Source organism: Prosopis cineraria, unplaced genomic scaffold, assembly GCF_029017545.1.
Source record: "Prosopis cineraria cultivar Desert tree isolate PC_DT_omini unplaced genomic scaffold, ASM2901754v1 PC5, whole genome shotgun sequence".
Classification (NCBI taxonomy): domain Eukaryota; kingdom Viridiplantae; phylum Streptophyta; class Magnoliopsida; order Fabales; family Fabaceae; genus Prosopis; species Prosopis cineraria.
In genome coordinates, this window is record NW_026555336.1 from 30,665,101 (window position 1) to 30,688,072 (window position 22,972).

At 32.0% G+C, this 22,972-nt stretch overlaps 2 protein-coding genes across 3 annotated transcripts; both read left to right on the plus strand.

The window, feature by feature from the left end:
* Positions 1 to 5,645: 5,645 nt before the first annotated feature.
* LOC129311581 (protein NRT1/ PTR FAMILY 3.1-like) lies at positions 5,646 to 10,524 on the plus strand. The gene is made up of 4 exons (XM_054953919.1): positions 5,646 to 5,804; positions 5,980 to 6,197; positions 6,282 to 6,844; positions 9,429 to 10,524. The coding sequence occupies exons 1-4, from the start codon at positions 5,732 to 5,734 to the stop codon at positions 10,306 to 10,308; spliced, it is 1,734 nt and encodes a 577-aa protein (XP_054809894.1). The 5' UTR covers positions 5,646 to 5,731; the 3' UTR covers positions 10,309 to 10,524.
* Positions 10,525 to 14,963: 4,439 nt separating this feature from the next.
* Positions 14,964 to 21,913, plus strand: LOC129310712 (ACD11 homolog protein-like). Of its 2 annotated transcripts, none has more exons than XM_054952628.1 (4): positions 14,964 to 15,541; positions 16,361 to 16,533; positions 17,271 to 17,416; positions 19,055 to 19,565. In XM_054952628.1, the coding sequence occupies exons 1-4, from the start codon at positions 15,299 to 15,301 to the stop codon at positions 19,159 to 19,161; spliced, it is 669 nt and encodes a 222-aa protein (XP_054808603.1). In that variant the 5' UTR covers positions 14,964 to 15,298; the 3' UTR covers positions 19,162 to 19,565. The 2 variants fall into 2 exon arrangements, with proteins under 2 accessions (XP_054808603.1, XP_054808601.1); XM_054952626.1 differs by lacking the exon at positions 19,055 to 19,565 and adding an exon at positions 21,191 to 21,913 and having other exon boundaries at positions 14,966 to 15,541.
* Positions 21,914 to 22,972: the final 1,059 nt, after the last annotated feature.

Below are 22,972 nucleotides of genomic sequence, written 5' to 3' on the forward strand. Positions count from 1 at the left end.
GGTTCAATCACTTCAGTTTCAACTTTTTCGAAACCAATCCACCAAATTATATATTTTTTATTGAATCAAATCTTGATCAAATTAATTATAATGGTTTGATTCAATCAAACTATTCAATTAGTAAATTCTAATTTGAGTCAGTGGAGTCCGTTAATGTTGTTATATGGATAAAATTTTCTATCCATTTTCCCTCTACTATTAAATGTCTGACAAAAAATAGTTATTCTACTTCACAATTCACGAGAAAACTAATAAAACTTAGGATTGCTGCATTAAAAATCAAATTATAGAAGAAAGAACAAAACAACACACAAACAAAAAAGACTACTATTACAAGGGGAGAGCAGAAAACGAGAAATGGAAAAGCAAACATGCAAAAGATGGAAAGCTATTTCAGTATTTCTTACTTATTCAGATAAGAGGTTGAGTATATGGGGAGTGAAAATGGAGGAAAATCGAAGGGTGTTAAGGCTTCTCTTTTATGATCTTATTCACTTTTTCAAAAATATAAAAAGAAAAAAAATATGCATATAAATTATGTATAATTCATTTCGTTCGGTTTAATTGGTTCAATAATTCCTAGACTTGAATTGATTAATCAATATTTTTATTGAAAGAAAATTTAATTGAAATATATAACTGAATAGATCAAATTTAATTTGATTCAATTTGATTTTTGATTTCGTTTCAATCCCATCCACCTTCAATTTTAAATAAAAAATTTAATATTTTATGTGATTTTCAGTTTATAATTGAAATTTTTGTTTGCAATTACCTAAATTGATATTTGCAAATTATTTTTTTAATATTTTTGTTAAAGACCTAACTGTTATATTTTAATATTAAATTAAACTCTCTAAATTAAATCTAAACTAGATTAAAAATAAAAAGTTATTAAAATTATTTATAATTTTTATTTTAATAAATATAATATATAATAATACTTTAAATCTAAACAATTTAAATTAAAATCTGAATAGTTCAAATCTCATTCAGGAATAAGCACGTCAGACCCATATTTAGTAGATTAAAAAATCTGACAAATAGTAATGAAGCCAAATGTGATAATTGATTGTGAGAAACAGCCACAGCTTGCTTACTGAGTCTTAGAAGGACAATCAATCATGAGAAAAATGAGGCCTTTGGATGTTTTCTTTATCAAACCATGGTTTTGATAGGTAGAATTGATTATTTTTGAGTATCCAAACAGTCACTTAGCCATTTTATAATAATAATAATAATAATATAAAAATTAATGATGTTTAAGTCCTAAAATAGGAATTTAGTTACAATTTAGTCAATTTTTATTTAAAGATGAATTGTAAATATTATTTTACATAATTGCAAATATAAGATTTTTAGCACTAGAAGTAACTTATGAGATTTAAATGCCTAATTTACAATTGAAGTCATCATATTTACAACTATCTAAATTAATTTTTGTAACTTATCTTTAACTAAAATATTTTGGAATTTAACCATCGTTAATTTTTTTTTGAAATTTAATTATCATTCTCCTTATATAATTAATTTTCTCATATTCCCTAGGTAAAAAAAAATGAAACTTTAATTTCATCTGTACTCACCTCCAGCATTCACCACCTAAACTAAGTTTACACATTTTATATATGTCATCTTTTTTAAGTTAACATGACTCCTTGTGCTGTCTTCGTATTTTTTTATTTATTAAAAAACAGTTATACAACTTGATTTGTTGTCAATGCCATTCAAGCTATTGGTATATAGTGGCTTTTGAAGAGCTGCTTCCCTATACGAAGGAAGAATTTTATATTATAAAACTTTTGAAGATTTTATAAAACGAAAAAAAAAGAAAAGAAAAGAAAGAATAGATCATAAAAGAAAAGGAAATCTATGCATCCTTTTTTTAATATCACAAGTCATTCAATCTAACTAGATTTTAGAACCCATGATGATATACGGGAAATTTGATCCCTGATTTAAGGGGAATGAAAAATAAGGAAATAAAATCAAACTCATTGAACTCATTGAATAATTTTTTAAAAATAGACAATTAGGATTATAAAATTTTAATAAAGAGAAAACAGTAAACAATAATTTAAAAAAAAAGCTTTTAACCCAACTCCACTATTTTTGTCAAGTAATTAAATCAAAACTCATTAAAATCCTTCGCATCTCCTTCATTTCCCTTAAAACTAAACAGCCCATCAAAACCAATACTCTTTCTATTAAAAAATATAAGATATTTTAATTAAATCTCACCCCTTAATAAAGTAGTTACCTACTTTCAAACTAACTTTATCTTTTTATATTTACTCCTATTAAACACTCTACAATAAATATAAAGTCATTATCAATAGGGATACTTTAAAAAAAAAGACAATAATTACATCTCGAAAGACTAAAAATGTCTTATATTTTTTAACGTCCAACTCCTCAAAAAATGTCTTACATTTTTTAACGGAGGGAGTAAAAGTTAAACATTTAGTAAATATTAATTTAATGATTTTACAACAAATAATAATATTTAAAAGATGTTAAATATAATTGTATGAGTAATTACAGGTAACTAACTTTATCAATTTGATGAGGAAAAAAAAAACTTTATCAACAAAAAATAAATATTTTTGTATTCACCATGCATCCCTTTCACAACAATCCATAACCCTCTTTATCTTTTAACTTCACCATCTCCAAATCTCTCAATTTTTCCTTACTTGCTTCCGCTTCACCATCTCTGAAAACCTTCATCCTCGTCACCATCCCCAACCTCTGCCTCTTCTCCTTCTCTTTCAATTTAATCATCGTCGTCTCTTTTGACGATGAAACTTCATTGCATCTTCTCACCATGGCTGCATATTTATTCATCGAACTTTGTCGTCGCTTTAAATGTACTCTCTCCTAACCCACCCCCCCCCAAAAAAAAAAAAGAGAATGGAACAACTATAATGAAGTCAAGAATGAAGTTTCTCTATCCTGCATGTCTTTTTTTTTTAAAATTTTTTCGTATCTTCTGCTGCTGCTTTTCTTAATAAATATTGAATAGTTGTACATTTATAAGAATATGTTGTGCAATTATATTTTTCTGATTTTTTTTTTTGATATTCTATACTTCATGCGTTTTCCAATTTTGTTTCGCCAAAATACTGTGTTATTTTATTCTGTAATCATTGTTTAATGCGTTTTTTTATTTTAGTCCTTATTTGATTTTGATTTTGGTAGCTTCAATCGTTGTGATTGGATTTTGATTATGTTAGCTATTTTGTTTATTTTATTAATTAGGTCCAGTTCTTCTTGGTTGGTAATTGTTTGGAATTGTTTTTTTTTTTTTTTATTAGTTTTCTCCTATTTTTATTTTATTAATTAGGTCCAGTTCTCTTGATCGATAATTGATTGGATTTTCTCATATTTTTTAGCTATTTTTATTTAATTTTTTATGTTTTTTTTAATTATTAGCTTCTTCCTTGTGTATCAGTTTCATTTTATTTTATTTTTTCCCTATTTATTTGATTTTGGTTTTGTAACAAAATTCCAGAACATCATGGGGGACCCGCATGGATCAATAACACTAATCAAAAGTGAAACACTGTAGACGCAACTATTTATCAACAATAAACCAATGGATTTTACAATTAAAGTAGAAATAGAAATAGATGGATAGATGGATTTATATAATCAATTAATTTATATTTGAAATGAGAATGGCTCCTGAATATTAAAGAAGTTTTGAAAATGATAAAATTGGCACTATGTGTCAAGGGCTTAAGGCACCTGATGTAGATAATAGCCTTTTTATATCTATTTTGAAGGCAATCAATATATGTAGTTGTAAAATTCTCATTTTATATAGTGAATCCGTTTAGTTATTGAAAATGATAGAATAACAAAATCAATTTTTTTGTCATGAACTCAAATGAAGCACTCAACTTCATTAACGATCTTTTATGATCATATATATTTAGATAAGTCAATAAATATGTTGATAAACCTATTAAACATGCATATAGCTTTGGATGTGAATGCAAATTTCATGATTATGTTCTAGTCTATCTCAAATTTTAGAGATATGATCTGTTATAATATTGTGGGATAAAACTTCTTGTTCGATGCATATGTTAATATGTTATGACCTAAATTGTGGGCATCAATGTTGAATCTAGACAAACATATACATGGGGCGAAATTGAAAATTATGTAGGATATAGGGCTGGGCTAATTAAACTAATTTTCACATTTTTTTTACAAACAAAATTTAAATATTGTGTCCATGCTTGCTCTGTATTTGCAAGTCTAAAGAATCCAAGGAGACTAGTGAATAAGATTGATCATTCAATAGAGAAAAGCAAAAATAAATAAAAAATTGTCACATTCATTTATTTCCCGGATCCAATGAACCAAGGTTAAAATTGAGAATTCAGTAGATGACATGGAAACTAAAAGGATGGACTGTATATATCAACATGCTACAGCGTGCAAGTTGTGAGAGGACCCAAAAATAAAGATAAGATGTACTTGTCCATATAAGATACAATTTAATTATATAAGATAGATATGCTCACTTAAAAAATTTAAATGCATTTTTCTACTTGCATGTTATTTTATTGTTTCTTTATTTATTTTTATGGACATAATTCACTAATACTTTCTTTTAGATGGAGAGAAAAGTAGGGAAAAGAAAATTATTTGAGAAGATAGATATGTCCTTTTTTGGATAGTAAGAGGAAAAAAAAAAGGAAAATTATAGGACAAAAAAATCATCAGACTCAAATGTTTTCTTCTAGAAGTTTTTCTTTGTGGAAAGATTTTGAAGAGTAAACTAAACATGTTTTCTAAAATTACCTATATATTTTTTATGTAGGTATTAGTCGCTCTTCTTTTCTCTATATTTTTTCTTCCAAGTACAATGAGAGACATTAATATTTTCTCTTTAATTTTATCTTCCTTCCATTTTTCTTCCTTTCATTTTTTGTTCTTTGCTTTCATTTTTTTCCTCATCCAAATAAAGTATGCAATCCCACCAAATTTATAAACCCAGGCACTTCGACTTGGGGGGAAATTCCAATAATTTGCTTGTTGACCAATCAGAATCTTCATTTCATTGAATCCATATATGATATGCTTCTTTTTCATATTTAGGACAAAAAAAGAGGCCAATCGCTTCACGGGTACTTGGCATATGATGTTTTACACTTTGGTTTTATTTGCACATTTCTTTCCCCTAGATCTAAACTTAATTATATTATTGTATAAATTAAAAAAAAATTCTGTAGCAATGACTCTGCTACAGTGCTACCTATAGAAGTGAGTGACGTGTGAATGGTTCTTAAGCATTGGCAGCTCTAATATTTGGGAGTCCAGACCGGACAAAAATATACTTATTTAATAAGTGCTTCACGTGATATGAAAATAATCGCTTGATTTAACCACATAATTGAAAGAGACTTTGTTATATAATATTTAAAATATTAAATTTTAAATTTTTGGAGTTGATAGCATATGTGATTATTGTTTTGATGTTGTTTTGAATTTTTTTAAAAATATATTTTAATAATTTTTAAATATTGATAAAATTTAATAATTACAATTAAGACACTTGTTGAATTAATTGATTTAGGCACTCACCAGATTTCCATCCAAGTACTCCAGATCCCTCCTCTCCTCACATACTTCAAACTTGGCCTATAAATACTTGATTAGCTTGCTCCAATTTTTATGTACAAGCAGATCATATAACATATAGAATCTTTACAAGATGGAGCAGAAAGATCACAACCATGTTAGAAGAAGGAAAAAGGGAGGCCTTCTCACATTGCCCTTTATCTTTGGTAAGCCTCTCAACACTTCTCTCTTGGTTTTTCTGTCACGAGTATGTGTGTGTGTATGGATTTGAATTCTCAGAATGTTGTTGTTTTCCCCTTCACACAGAAGCACTGATGATTCTGTGTAAGCCTTTTCGTTAATGGGTTTTGATTTTTTTTTTTTTTCCTTTTGTGAATGAAGCTAATGATGTGTGTGAGAAGCTAGCAGTGGTGGGTTTCGGTACAAACATGATTAGCTACTTGACAACACAACTACACCTTCCATTAACCAAAGCAGCTAATACAGTCACCAACTTCAATGGAACTGCCAGCTTGACTCCTTTGCTAGGCGCCTTCCTCGCCGACTCTTACGCCGGAAAATTCTGGACTATCACCATAGCTTCCATTTTCTACCAAATTGTAAACACGCTTGTTTCTTACCATATCATGCTTTTCTATTTTTGGAAGACGGCTCCTCATTTTTAACAAGTGATATTATTGCAGGCAATGACAAGTCTGACATTATCAGCAGTGCTTCCAAAGCTGAGGCCACCTCCATGTGAAGTAGGTAAGGAGGTGTGCCAAGAGGCTGACTCAGGACAGCTGGCAGTACTGTACGGGTCACTGCTGCTGGCGGCACTCGGGGCAGGTGGGATCCGGCCTTGTGTGGTGGCATTCGGGGCGGACCAGTTTGATGAATCGGATCCAGAACAAACCACCAAGACGTGGACCTACTTCAACTGGTACTATTTTGTCATGGGAGCAGCAACACTAGTGGCTGTGACTGTGATTGTATACATTCAAGATAATGTGGGATGGGGATGGGGCCTAGGCGTCCCAACCATAGCCATGTTTCTGTCAATCATCACCTTTGTTGGTGGATATCCATTTTACCGGAACTTGGATCCGGATGGGAGCCCGTTTACCCGATTGGTCCAAGTGGGTGTGGCTGCATTCAGGAAGAGAAAGCTACGACATGTGTCAGACTCCGAATTATTGTACCAAAACGATGAACTGGATGCCTCCATTTCTTTGGAAGGGAAGCTCCTTCATTCTCAACAGTTCAAGTAAGTCTCGCTCTTTGTTTAATCCCCCCCCCTCCTCTTTATTTAATACAGTTCAATCAGGTTTCGAGTTAGAGACATGTAGTTAAGGGTTTTGTTAGAGCTGGGTCAAGTTTGGTAGACCTGCTCTGAATAAATTTTTGTTAAAACAAATAATTAGTGTATGGAGCTTAGGTGTTTAAATTTTTTTTTTCTTTACTTTAAACTTATTTCAGCCGCTTGAATAAGTTCAAACCCAAATGAAATTAGCTTAAATACTCGAATTATTTTTTATTAACTAACTGAAATTAACTTTTATTTCATCTGGGCACTTACAAACCGTTTCTTAGACTCTCCATTGATCCACTAATTATTTGTTTTCAATTTTTTTATAATATTAAAGAATAATAAATACAAGGGGTTACTTTTTATACATACACTTTGAATCAATGATTAAAAAATGGGATTAGACTGGACGGTTGGATAGGTCCAGATTTTTGCTTAGTCGATATGTACAAACAGTTTTGAGATTGAGTCGGGTTGGGTCATTTTAGACCGACGATCGAATCGAGAACCAGAATCAAGTTGGGAACTGGATTCAGTTTTTAAAAACCAGACTGTTTAAAAAAATTATCAAATTTTTTCTTAGAAAATTACCAATTTTTTCTTAGAAAATTACCAATTTTTTTAGTTATTTAATATTATGTTATATCATATGGCTTATTAAATCATGATAAACTTAAAATATTTAATTTTATTTTTAAGTTAAGTAGCAATTTTATATTTATTTTTATATTTAAATTATTATATGCATATATAATTTTTTAATTTAAGTATTATGTTATTGGTTTGACCATTGATTCAAATAATGGGTTAAACCATGCAAATCGTAAATTGTTAACTTTTTCAATTCAATATTTAGTTCGATTCTGAAAATATTACTTTAAATGCTTGGTTTCATTTTAGCAAGAGTAAAAGAAAAAAAAATAGTGGCTTCTAGTGTTATGTTATTTGAAAATTTTTAATTTTTAACACAAATATTGAAACCGACTAAAAAATGAAATAAAAAAACTCTAAAAATTCAATTATTCAGAGCAAATAAACCTGAGATATTAATTCTTTTAAGCTTAAAAAAATTTACAAAGCTAGTCATATAAATTCTTTTTATATAAGCTTAAAAAAATTTACAAAGCTAGTCATATAAATTCTTTTTATATATTTAAGTATTTTAAGTTTAACTTGAATAAATTTGGCCTATTAAATTTCTGGCTGTAGAATTGTTCATGAAGGTCCTAAATGTGTTCATGAAGTAATGGCAATATTATTAGGCGAGGAACGTAAAGGTGGTCAACATAAACCATTGCTAATTTTTTTTGGCCAATAAACCATTACTAATTTGAGTATTAGGTGAAAGCAGTCAGATTTTTAAGAATACGTGGGGCCCAGATTTTATTGCTTTTCCTCCCGTGTTTGTCCTTAAATACATGCCTATTCAATCATTATCCTCAATCATCCTCTCTCTTTCTTACTTTTCCTTCATTCATTCATTTTCTGCGACCACTGATTTTTTGTTTTTTCCCTGTTACAACATGTGGTCACTGGTCATGTGGTGTCGCGCCTCACAAATTGCCGTTGCGTGCACAATTTTTTCATACTATTTCTTTAGTTCTAAAAAAACAATATAAAAGTAGGCTGGTCACATGTTATGTTTACACAAACAATGTTCAATATGATATCCATGTCAATAATCAAATTATAACCAATAATATTATTCAACGAAGAGAATTCATTAATCATGACTTACATGACCTTTGCACAAATTTCAAAATTTTAAAATTCATTTTTTATTTATATATTCTATGACTTAAAATTCAAAGGATTTTGTATAATTTGGACAAGAACAAAATATCATTAACTAAACCCATTTTCATTCACGGGCCTTCATGATTTGGTGGCTTGAAATTGCAAATGCGACATGCCGAAATTATTGAAATGTCAAAACCCTCAAGCTACTACGGTTCATGTCTATCTATTTTGTGCATAGGACACAGGCACACAACTAGCACGCAACAAACACTAAGCCCCATTTAGTATGAGGAAAAGGTTGTTGATACAATTAGAATTAAAATTAGAATTGAAATTAAAATAAAATTAAATTTTAAAAGTATAGTTTGTATGAAGATGAAATCTCACTATTATTTTAATAAGTATATATATTTAAGTAAGAAAAGTTTAGGATATCCTTTGCAATTTTTTTTTCTTTAAAAACTATACCCTTCTGAATATTATAATTGTTGAGAGTACAGCCATTATTCTGAAACGAATTGAGAAGTCACATAAAAGGGCAGAGGTGTCTCATAGCTGCACTTCTATGGAATCAATTCCACCTTCATCCTAATGGAATTTGGTTCTAGCAATTCCGATGGAATTACAATTTCTGAAAATCACTCTAGATTACCAAACATGCCCAAAACTTGATTCTATTTTCATTTCCATTTCTAAATTTAAAATTCAAGGATACTAAGGAGAGCCTAAGCTCAAGATATAAGGAAGAAAATTATGAAAAAATTTGATATATATATAATTTTATTTATTCTCTTAAATGCAGATTTCTGGACAAGGCAGCCATAGTGGGTGAAGAGGATGAGAGAGACCTTAAAAAACCAAATTTATGGAATCTAAACACATTTCATAGAGTAGAGGAACTCAAGTCGTTGCTAAGAATGGGCCCAATATGGGCCTCAGGCATCTTACTCATCACAGCCTATGCCCAGCAAAACACCTTCTCTCTCCAACAAGCCAAGACCATGGACAGGCACATCACCGCCACCTTCCAAATCCCCGCCGGCTCCATGACCGTCTTCACCATCCTCACCATGCTCGCCACCACCGCCTTCTACGACCGCCTCTTCATCCCCGTCGCCCGCCGTGTCACCGGCCTCGACCGCGGCATCACCTTCCTCCACAGAATGGGCATAGGGTTTGTCATCTCCATTTTGGCCACCCTCGTCGCCGGGCTCGTCGAAGTGAAACGCAGGCAAGCTGCAATCTCCACCGCCGCCAAATCCATCTCCGTGTTCTGGCTTGTGCCGCAGTATAGCCTGCATGGAATGGCTGAAGCTTTCATGTCCATAGGGCACTTGGAGTTTTTCTATGACCAGGCTCCTGAAAGCATGAGGAGTACTTCCATTGCTTTGTTTTGGACTTCGATTTCGGCTGGGAATTACATGAGTACGCTTCTGGTTTCATTGGTGCATAAGTTCAGTCGTAAGCCTGATGGATCAAATTGGCTTCCTGATCATAATCTGAACAAAGGCAAGTTGGAGTACTTCTATTGGCTCCTCACGTTGCTCCAAATTGTTAACTTTGTTTACTACGTGGGTTGTGCTAAAGCCTACGTTTATAAGCCAATTCAGGTGCATGGTAAAGGGGATGAAGATAGTGGTACAAATGAGAACCAGATTGAGCTTGCGTCCAGCAAAGTCTGAGATTGTCGCTATGGTTGATTTAGTGATTTAGATTTTCTTATTTCTTAAATAAATATTTATAATAGATGCGTTTATCAGGCTGAGGTAGTCTCTCTTACTTTTATTCTGGTGATTACGTAAGCTTTGTAGATGTTGTAACTTGTAAGGTGAACGCTGTAAATAAATAATACTGCACTACTAATAGGAAACAGTAAAACGGTGCTCTTACAATAGCCAGTATCATTTGTTCATCAGTTCTGAATTTTCTTGTAGTTCGGCTATGGAGGCTAGGAAATCCAATACAGATCGTCAGTTTAAAATCAGATAGTATTGGTTGAAATTACATGGAATCGATAAGGTTGAAATTACAACACTGCCTGAGGTATTTATGTTTAAATTAAATTACAACACAACCATATGGAGTCTTGCATACGAAGAAAATATATTTTTATCTTTAAAATTTAGAAATGCATGGCATATATATGTACGTATCTAAATATCTGATGTAATTTTTGACCAGTCTCAAGTCACTATTTGTTGTTTGTTCCGGTAACAAAAATATAATAAAAACAAGAAACACATAATATCTGTAAATCAGAAGTTTCGAAAGACTCTATTTGCCTGAAGAAATATACATATTTTTGAAATTAAGAGATGATGATGAAAGGTGTTCATCAAAACCAATACAAATTGATTACAACAAACTAAATCGAATTAAATTGACATGAACTGCATGATCATGAATAAAGTTTGGTTTGTTTTTCTTTTAGCCGAACCCATCAATTCAGTTTAGTTCATATTTTTGCTACTTAAAATTTGAACCAACCTCATATTACATTTATTTTATACATTTTTATAAATTTTTCCAAGTTTTTTCCCCAAATTTAATTATTTGTAATTCACTAGGAAAAAAAATCTATTACAATTAATTAAGTATTGTCTATAATTGTTTATGATATATTTTTAATTTTATAATTAAGTGTTTTAAAAAACATATTGGTCCCACAATGGGGAACTTCCGATTAAGATAAATGAAAGGTGGTAATGTCCCAGGATTTTTCATGATACCAAACGATGAAATAAAAAATAAAACAACAAATTGAATTTTAATAGTTAAAAATATCAATCAATCATTGTAAAATATTCTTTTATCTTCAATAGACTTTTTTTCATTAAAAATAATAATTACTAATTAGGAATTTCCAGTAAATATACGTGTGCGTTTGTGTATATGCATATTTATATTTATTATGAAAAACATTTCAACCAAAAATTGAAGCTTGATTAACTGAATTAGATGGTTCAACAATCAAACCAAATTATTAGAGACAGAAAGATATACAAATTCCAATATTTTTTTTTAAAGGACAAATAGTTCCAAATACATCCAAAATCAAAAGAATAAATGAAAAAGATAATTAACTCAAAAATAGGATGAAGCTAAAAAAAGGAAACTAAAACACGAGAGACACATGTTCGCTTGCACTAGTTTCGAACACAAACTCCTAACGTAGACTGTATTGAAGTTGGTGAGAAGAGAGCAAATATCTTTTGCAATCATCAAATTAGAATCTTTGTCAAAGAAGAAGTTCGGCCAACAAAGAAGATGGAGATCTTGAGATCAGAAATTCCGAACAGTAAGAGTCATTATTAAGGCCTAGAGTAAGGTTGAATGAAGGCAGATAATTTCAAAATCACTCAGATTTGTAGATTTGCGCTTAAACTAAGTAAACAAGACAATTTGCAGTCTAACATGAAGAACTAAGATTTTAACCAAACTGAAAAGCCTTTGGTTTTCCTTCATACAGATGAAGCAGCATTTGTCTCCTTGGAAATTTGGAAGACTTCTTTTGACAACTTGGAAATTTGCCAGATTCCACAATAACCTTGATGAGCTATTAGAAGCACTAATTCTAGACACATGTAGATCAGTTTCATTCCATGTACATACATGTTTTATGAAAAAATACGAATGATGATATTCTTGAATAGCTTTGCAAAGATCTAGCTTGTGACCATCATGGATGATAAAGTTCTTATCTTCCAAATACTATAGATTAAAATAATAAATCTCTCCAAAAGATCAACTTTCCTATATCTAGAATAAGATGTTTAATGAAATCCTTCAAAGATTTCATGTAATTTGAGCAATCCAAGAAATTAGATCTCAAAGAAAAAACGCCGAACCAAAGAGCCCTTGAAAAGGGGCATCTGAAGAAAAGGTGAGGTATGGACTCCTAAACTTGGTATCCAAAAGGGCATTTGTTAGTAGAATATCAGTGGTGCTTATGAAGAATGTCATTGGTGGGAATTGCTTCATGAAGAAGCTTAAAAAAAAAAGCTACTTTAAAGGAAGCTTAGGCTTCCAAAAGTAAGACCAATGAAGTAATTATCAAGATGATTACTGGCCATATTGCTAGTGAGAGACTTGTAATCTAATCTTGAACTGTAAGAGTCAGAGCTGCACCCCTTCCATATCAACTTATCTTATTGTCCTAAGAAAGAGATAAGGATAGAAGAAATAGCTTGACTACTTGAAAAGGATAAATTTGTTATAAGGCATTGACATCCGTTGTAGTGGAAACCAAAGAGAGTTAGTAGAGGAGATATGATATTAGAGACTTTGAGATGGATAAAGTTAGAACTAGATGGAAGAGACCCCTCCTAAAATCAATTTGAGAGCTTAATATTCCTCCCAATACCAATGTTTCACTTTAGTTGTCTAATAATGATGTCAAAACAACTGAAAATAACTTCCATATCCATGATGTCTTATGGGGTTTCTTGATTAGAGCTGGTAAGTTGAAATCCACATACTTTCTTTTCATAGAGGAACCCATAAGAGAATCATCAGGGGCTTGGATCAACCTCTATATTTGCTTAGCTAAAAGACTTTTATTGACCATATGAATAGGTCTCCGCCCTATACCTCCCACAAGCATTTGGATAAGAAGAGGAAATCTTTGTTAGATGCATCTTTTTCTTTCCGTCTTGGATATCCCAGAAAAAATGCATACATTTGGCATTTATCGTGTTACAAATAGACATGGGTAATTTAACACAAGAAAGTTGATAAATGTTTAACAGCAAATAATATTGATTTGATAAGTGTTAACCTTGAAGCTTGCGAGAGGGTAGAGAGATCTTCCATGATGCCAATCTTTTATCAATAGCTTCCTTAATTTGAGAAAACAAAACAGATTTATCTCTACCTAAATCAACACATGTCCCAAGATATTTCCTAAGTTTTTTCAGCCAAAGGAAAACCAAGACAGCTCGCCCATTCTTCTTTAAGGAAATCACAAGTGTTAGGGTAGGGCTCACAATGAGAAAAGATTTAACATGGTTAATCTCCTGACCAAAAATGCGACAAAATTTCTTCAAAGTATTCTTAAGGGATTCCAAGTTGTTCCTTGTACATTCAAAAAATAATAAGGATTCATTCGTATACAAAAAATGAGAAATAGGCTTTGCATATTGACATATCTTGATACCTTTCCACACTCATATTTGTTCTTGATTCTAAATCAGACATGGTAAAATAACATTTGCTGTAATGATAAAAAGATAAGGAGATAATGGATTTCCTTATATGATTCCTCTGGTATGCTTGATCATCTCCGAAAGATTGCCATTGAAAAGAAGTTGGTATTCAACAGTAAAAATGCATTGATGGATTAGATTAATCCTTTTTTTTTTTTGGGAAAAGCACATCTACAGATTCCAATATTTGACACTAATTAATCTGGTTCATCCCCCACCCCAAAAAAAAAAAAAACTAAACCAAACCAAACTCATGAACGTCATTAAAAGTGTGTAATTTGAGCATGCTAAAGATTCTTTTTTGACCATAATAATTAGAGTTGCACAAAGAATAGGATGACACTGAATTTTAGCTTAACCCGAAGTCTGGTCTCTTTAATGAAAAGAACTAAATTAAGCAATCTGTAGTCCAATCTTGTCCAGTGATAATTCAAAAATTAACAGGAGCAAACTTGATTCATGGGACTGAGAGACTGGTTCTGTTAGTTCAGTACTCATTTAACTTTTTTTTTTCTCTATAAGAAGCAATAATCCGTTTCCCCCTAACAAACTAAATTAAGATAATAAAAACATTTATCATAATAATAATAATAATAATAATAATAAATCCATAATCATTTTCAACAATAAAAAATTTTTTTTTATTATAGTCTAAGTGATTTAAATTTATAACTTTAATAAAAACAGTACTCAACAAACTTTAATAACACTATATTACAACAACAATTTAAAAACAAACTCAACAAATCTTTATACAATTATCTCCTTAGCATCAATTACACTTAAAGTATTTGTTAAAATAAATTAATTATAATTATAATAAATAAATTATAGGACTGGATTAAATTAAGTGATCCGGATGTTAATTCTCTTATTCAGTCCAACATGAAGAAATAATTTGGTTTTTTTCAATCTTTTTGGTCTAATGTCTATTCGAACCAAATAAGACTAAAAGCATCTCAGGTTAAATTGAGTCAAACAGAATTTGAGAACTTTTGCACAACTATGGTAATAACGCATCCAAACAGTAAATGGAATAATGGAGTGAGGACTGTAGGCCTTCAATCACGAGCCCACAAACTCCACCAAGAAATATTGGGTTTCCATTGTCTTCTCACTGGGCCAATCGACGATCCAAAACTGTTCGGCTCCGTCCCCACTTTCCCGTGATGAAAGGGCGCGAACCGCCATTGATGAGCCAGAGGTGGACGTTTCTCAGCGTTCTCTCTCTATCTCTGCTTCATGGAAAATTGGCGGTTTTCATAGTTCGAACCTCAGGCTCAGCGCATCCTTAGGAAACCTTCTAACTGCCAAAATATCTCATCAATGATTCCCACTTTCGTCATTTCAACGAATTTTGATCTTCCTTTCTTCTTCTTTTCTTTATCGCTTTTAGGACATCTCCACAATGTTTGCTCTTTTTTTACGAACAAAGGAAGACAACTAATTGTGGCGCTGGATTTTGAAGATGTTCGATGGGAAAGTTATCAATGATCAAGTTACCCCACAGGATTCAGCAATGATGCCTCTAACCGCCATGGCTGACGCCTTCGACGAGCTCGCAAAGAGGCTCAAATGTCGGTTAAATGGGTCCATGGGACAAGAAATGCTTCGATTGGGCAACTTCTGCCAGGCTTGCTTTCTGGTATCTTTTCTCTTTAATTGCCTCGGCCTCGCTTTCAAGTTCGCTGAGCTGGAATATATCGCCAAGGTTCGTGGTCCTTTTCTGTCCTTGTGTTTATGTGCTTGTTGGGCATTTAAGGTTCTTTTCATAGATTGATGGATGAAAACCTGACGAGTTTGAAGTGAGAAATGTGTACTTGGCTGTACTGATTAAAAAAAAGGGGAAGAAACAAAAGAAATTCAACTTGTTTGGGATCGAGAGGTGATTATGAATATAAGTGTCGAATTTTTTCTGCGTATTTATGTTTCTTTCTTTTCCCTTTCTTCTTTCTTCCTGTGGATTTACATGATAATATTTGAAATGGTGATGAATGTGGGGTTTTTTTTCTTTTTCTTTTTTTTTGTGTCTTAACCTGGAATCAGAAAACATTACATTGAAAGTGATCTCTTGCACAAATTCTGTTGATTTTTTTTTTTGGGGGATCCAAACGGAAATTCAGGTGCATGGTGTGATGGCGGAGTATTGGTATATTTTGCATTGTGAAGTGTTTTGGCGCAACATTTGAAATTGTTGGACGTTATCTTTGCCACTTAATGAGGTGTTATGACTTGTAACTACTATATCTATTGCGATTGGCTGCCAACTAATATGATTATTTATATCGACAAGTTGCAAGAGGACTTTGTATAACTTGGTAGTTTAACAATCAAGCATGTGGTTGTTAGAAAAGGCAGATATGGAGCTAAGGTTATCTTTATCCATCAACATGCTGAATCAACAAGGCTCTTGTTTTGTCCATGCCCTCATTGCATTATGTTTACTTCCGCATGTTGCAATCTACAAACCTATAGGCTTTCTTTTTTGAATTTTTGATATTGGTTTTAATGATTTGATTGATATATTCAGCTACATGCACTTGTGGAAGCATCGAAAAGATTTGACACTCTAGATGATATTCTTGATCATGATATTGCACATGATACGGTCAAAACAGCAGGAAGCTTTTCACGTAATCTGCGTAGAGTTCGACAGGGACTTGATCTCATCAGAGCCATATTTGAAAATTTTTTGTCTACTGAGTATGCAAACACCTTTACAGATGTACTTTTTTAAAATTCAGAATATGCCTTTTGGCCTGCAAGATGCATATAATTTGTTTGATATGTCATGTACTCCTCTTTTTCCGACTTTTCAAATTGAAGAGTACTTCTGGAAAAATTTTCAAGATACAGATGGGCATTGCTATAGTCTTCCTGACAGCCCCTTCCATGAATCTGCAGTCATATCATTGATTTCTGTAAATCACAACTAACAAGAACTGTCTCAATGGAAAAGCTTGGAAATTCTTTAATCTAGTTTTTATATTATTTGCGGAAAGCTCTTACTCTGTAGAATACTGTTTAACGTCATAGAGGAATCTATCTTCTCAGTCACTTTATACTTCCATTGTTTTACGACAGCATTCGTGCTTGACAAAATATTTTCTGAAGCTGATACTTCAGCTTTAAATGTTTATGTCCCTGTCTTGTGAACTGTCTTAAAAATGATTTTGTAAATTAATCATATCTTCTCAGCACTGATGTTTCATTTAGTATAGATAATTGTGAAAGCTGTCTTCCATTGCATTATACCATTGTATGGTTCTCCCCGCTCCTTCTATATGGGCATGTCTGTCTTTTCTATTATAACTTTATAATTATTAGTCTCCAAGTTGTTTTGGACAATGTATAAAGTAATTATTAGTCATAAAAATTGAAGTTAATTCAGTGTCCTGTGATTGATGGTGACATCTGATTTATGATTTTCTCATTTTCAGTGATAACTCCTTGAGAGAGGTAGCTTCAACAGCTTATGCACAGGTTTGTGCACCATATCACACATGGGCTGTAAGAACTGCTGTAGCTGCTGGGATGTATACACTTCCAACAAGGGACCAACTGTTGGAAAGGCTCAATGAAACAGGTGAGCTTACATCAATGTTATTATCATGTATGGTGCATATCTTGTAGGAAGTTTATACACACAGACTGAATTATCTAATATTTGCAGCTACCTTTTGATGTTATTCATGGTTCAAACATAAAAACTTAAAAAGTGCTATTACAAGGCATGGCCAATTAAAAAGTCTTTGTTTGAATTCTTTGAATTATCCATATGGCTCCAAGATAAGCCATAACTTTTCCATTTTTATAGTAACCTTTGTTTGGATAGAGAAAAAAATAAGGGGGAGAGAATATTTGGAGAGTCCGTCCTAGCATTCTCCTCCCTATCCAAATGAAGCCTAAGGGTAAATTTAAATTTTTAAGAATGGTGAGAAGGAGAAGGAAGCATGAGTTTTCATCCGGATATTCTCTTTCCTTGGGTTGTTCCCTCTCTATTCAGAACAGAAGAATGACAGGTTTACACGTACTCTCCAAAATCCTGTTATTTTTGTAGTTTCCCTTGGTTTTGGCAGTGAACCAATCATTAATAATTACTTGTCATTTTAGAAATAGTAATATTGATAAATCGAATAAATATAATTAATTGTTTGAATTTAAAAAAAAAAAGCAAAACTTTTAAGCTTTTTTTGTTTCAAATACATATATAGGGATGCAAAATCCTCGTGTGACTGTGCATTTTGCTTCCCTCTCTTTTTTCAGTCCGTTGAATTGCGTTCTCTCTGTCTCTCAACCACTAGACCTACCCTCAAAGTAAAAGTTTTGACATGCCTATGGATGGAAATCTTTATGAAACTTTTCTCAGTTATATTTCCTTTTAGTGTGGGCATTGTAAGCAGTTTTCTGTGTGGCTTAGAATCCTGAAGCTATGGTGCTTCAAATCTTTCAGCACTTGTTTTTACTATGAGATAAAATAAATTAAGCCCGTTTTATGTAAGAGCTTCTTGATGCTAAGCTTAAAGTCCATTTTGACTCTGTACTGATAACATATTTACATCTCCTTTTTCCAATAACTGTGTAGGTAGCCACTTCTTTGTAAACACTACCAGCTAGGCTCCATGTCCATTTTGCTTTTTAACTTCAATTTTTTTCTCCATATCAAACACTGTTATTGATATTTCATTTTATTTTTAAACAGTTGTTTTCTGTCATTCTATTTTTTCCATATAATTTTATATTTCATGATATTGTGTGACATTTTTTCAAATTCTAACATCCTGCGCAATGGCCATCATATCTAGTTCTGTAATAGTTTTTCTGTGATGTTAAATGTTAAACAATATCGGACTTGCTTTCAGATTTTTATCAACAAAAGGATTTTTTTTTTTTACATTCTTTTTATGTGGTATTTATGTCATCAATGGTGCTTGAAAGATTAGCTAGTTTCATAGACTTGTCGGTGTATATGATATGCTAAATTTGCTTACCCTGAAAAATTTTATGGTAAAATACAGTTTACTTTTGTTTAATTCACATGCGTGGACAACAATTGCAAGCGCTAAGCTAGGAACTCAAAATTTTCTCCAATTTCTAATTTTCTTTCTCAAACTCCATTGTAGACCACCAAAATTAAGCCACTAATAGCATGTTTAAGTACTTGTGTGCTATGTTGTTGTTAGATTTTTATCGAGACATAATGCTATGATAAATGTTATTACAGATCAATCAGCTGAAAAGAAAATGAGAAGGTACATCAATGCCTCACTACCAGTTATAGAATACATCGATAAACTGTACCTTTCTCGAAATATTAGACTGGATTGGTGAATTTACCAGCTTTTCGGCATGCAATAGAGTTTCTCAGTTTGTATGGCCGAAACGCCGAGAGAGAGAGAGAGAGATTCAAAACAAAAACAAAAAAGAAGAAGAAAAAAAGAAAGAGATAGGAGACACTCTGGTTTTTTTTTTTTTTTTGGGGGGGGGGTCTTTTTGGGCGAGATACCCTGTGGTATGTTAGAAGACACACTGATTTGGCTTCAGTGAGTAGCAGCAATGTTAGTACACCCTTCAAATACTTGCTTCACCCTAAAGATGTAATCATGTTAGATTCTCATTTCTGCACATAACCAGAGTTACAGTTTTGTTTTTCTTTTTAACTTTCTCCTTTCTTTCCTTTTTTACAACATTATATATGTTATGGGGAACATCCTGATTCGGCCAATTCTTATAAATCAAAGCAAATCAAGATATGAAAGGTGGATTCCATTGTGTAGTTTTTTTTTAATTAAAGAAGAACAAATTAGGCTCACAAATTCAATTAACCATCTGGCCGTGCCAATTTTAGAGACAGTTATCTGAGTTTGTAGTAAAGGGTTCTGTTTGAAAAGGAGTAAATGTTAATTAATTTATATTTACTTTAAGGGTGGTAAATACTTAAAGGGTATTTAAAAAAAAAGAATAAAGAATAAAGATTTTACAATTTGAACACTTACCATGTAAAAGATTTCACAATTAGATTACTAACTTGATTGAATCAATGTTTAAAATTTAACTTTGGAAACAAGAAAGAGATGCTTGAGCGTTGGAGCAGGTTAATGCAAAGTGGCATGCAAAGCAGAGTTAGGAAGATATGCTTGTCCCTTTCGTCGATGTTGGCAATGAATTAACCTTTTAGACAAAGTCAGGCATAAAAAGACTTGTTATCACACAAACAACTTCCTCCGGAGTTAGTCCAATCCAATCCAAGCCGAATCAGATTCCAAAATGGAAACATGACAATGCAAATGTAGAAATATCCGTTGGCCTTCCCACATAATTTCCATTCTCATTCTCAAACCCCACAAAATACAAAGCCCTCTTCACAATGCCTTTTGGTCTATCCAGAAGAAGAAACCGTCATCGTGTGGTTGTGTCAAGCCCCGACAACTACGTACCTGAAAAGGCAAGCACACACGCTTTATCTAAGCTATAATATAGAATATCTTCTAAAAATTTTACCTGATAAATATAAGAGTATTGGATAATTTCTATCCAACTTGCCCCTATTTTATTTTTTTAATTGTTATTATCAATACATTTATATAAATATTTAATGAGAGTATAATTAAAAAAATATTTTTTTAAGAAATTAAAAGTTCAACTAATATTTTTTGAGAATTATAAGTTAATTACCGATGTTCTATATTGGGACCTAGAGGGGATTTTTATATCCAACAAACAGCACATTCTTTTCATATAAATTGGCCTCAACCGAGTTTCTTCTTACAAATTGCAGTATCGTTGCATGATCTTGAGACTCAACATTGACTGCAATGCTTGCTGCAGGAAGTTAAGTAGAATTGTTATGAGGATGAAAGGTTAAAGTTTCCAAACTTCTTTTTTTCTTCGGATCTTTTTTAAGTATCTCCAGCAAAAGTTTTCTTATTAAAATTCTTGGATTAGCCAAGGTGATTAGTCGGTGAATCATATTGTATTAGAGGTAAGGAGGTTGAATCCAACCTAAAGGGAGATGTTAACATATGTCCTCACTTTATGTCTTACATCTCAAAGTGTTTTGGGGGTTAGTTGTATAATCCGTCAAGTGAAGGATTTTCTCATTGTAATCTTCTATCATAATCATCCATGAATGTGTTTATTTTCTTTTCTTTATTCAAGTCTTACATGAGGTTAACAGGTTGATATTTCCTACTAGTTCTCTCTCCCCTTTGTAACAGCACAGTGCTGCTGGAAGACAGATAGAGATGCTCATAAACATTGTGATATTAGCTGGATTCTAACTTTCTGACATGCATGGAAACGTATCAAGGTTGAAATTGAATATGTAAGTCTAACATTTCTTGTTGGTTTGACATCGAAGGGATAGAGACTCACATGATAGAGAAACAAGAGAGGAAGCTGTTTGTGTGTGGTAGACTTGTTCCATCAGATGTTGCAATTCATATAAAGAAGAAGATGAATCGCAGAGTAGAGATCTTGGAAATTCAGGAGATGGGGAGCGAGACAAGCGAGGGAGAGCAATCAGATAATCCAGATCATAGACCAGGCAATAATAATAATGGTCAAGCTCGCATGGTGGCTTATCCTGGTCAAGCCCCTCCATTTGAGTCTGGCATGGCTCTGGCTTACTGCAAATCAGGTTATACCGCCACGGAAACTGTGGAAGAAGTCTGGGAGAACTGTGACTGTGCATGTATAATTTCAGAAGAAGAAGATGAACTTCCATTTGAGGACATATCGGGACTTGAACTTGAAGTACCATCGCGGGAAAATAATCTGGATCAGTATTAGATTAAGATTTCGAAGTACAGATCAATTATTAAAGTGTGTGTGTTGGGGGGGGGGGATATTTGCAACTCGTAAAAAGTCAGAAAACAGTAAAATAAGATGCTTCTTCAAGTCTGAACCTTGTTGAAAAGCCAATATATAACCAGAATTTGGTACAAGATTCTCACGCCAAACTATGAACTAATAATGCTAATGAGCTATTATTGGTGATGAGAATTTTCTTTTAATGACGGTCATTTGTAATATATTTGTATGAAATCTGTGAAAGAAAGTTTCATTGAAGCATTCCAAATAACTGATGGACTAGCAGTGTGTATGGGATGGGAGGAGATTGAGACATTCTTATCTCCTGTCCCGTCTTGAAAAAAAGATTAAGATTGAATATATGTCTCGTGTCCTATCTCGTCCCAAAAGTCATTTTATCTTGTTAGGAATCGAGATAAAATCGAGACATCCTACTATCCTAATAAATCGGACAATGTCAAGAAAAAATTTGGATAATAACATTTATTAAAATTTTAAATAATATAATTTATTAAGTTTAAAATCAAAACAACATAAGTTTATAAATCACAACAATTTAAAGTTAATTATTGAATTATATTAATCACAACTAGACATTATAATAGTAATTATAAGTGATCTTTAGGCTATAAAAGTAGTAACAACAGGCAAGCCAAATACAACATCAAATCATTGTTCTTCTACTTTAGTTGAGATATACTAAGCTAATTACTACTTCAAAAATAAAACAAGAAATACGATACAAATAAAATTATTAAATAAATAAATACAAGAATAAATTATATTAATATAATTAATATATTATAAAGAAAGATATCACCATATTTACTCTATGTCATTAAAATTATTAATATGAAAAACTTTAATTTCATATAAGAATTGTAAGTATTAAAATTATAATTGATATAATTAATATAAATATAAATTATATTAATATAATTAATATATTTAATGTACATCTTTAAAATAAAAATAATATATATAATATTTAGGACGGGACAAGACGGGACATCTTAATGGTAATCTCGTGTCTTGTCCTGAACCCCTTTCTTGTCTTGTCCCGCAAAGTCTCATCTCGATTATTTCAGGACCGGGATGAGATCTATTAGGACGAGACTAGACTAATAGAGACAGTTACAAGCTAAACATCCTTAGGTGGAATGGGCTAACTATGGACTCTTTTTTTGGGTGAATAGCTAACCATGGACTCTTACATTCAAATCAGAAAATTTATTAAACTCTCTCTCTCTCTATATATATATATATATATATTGTAACATCTCGAGTTTTAATTCCCTGATTAAGTAAACCTAATTAAGGTAATTAAGTA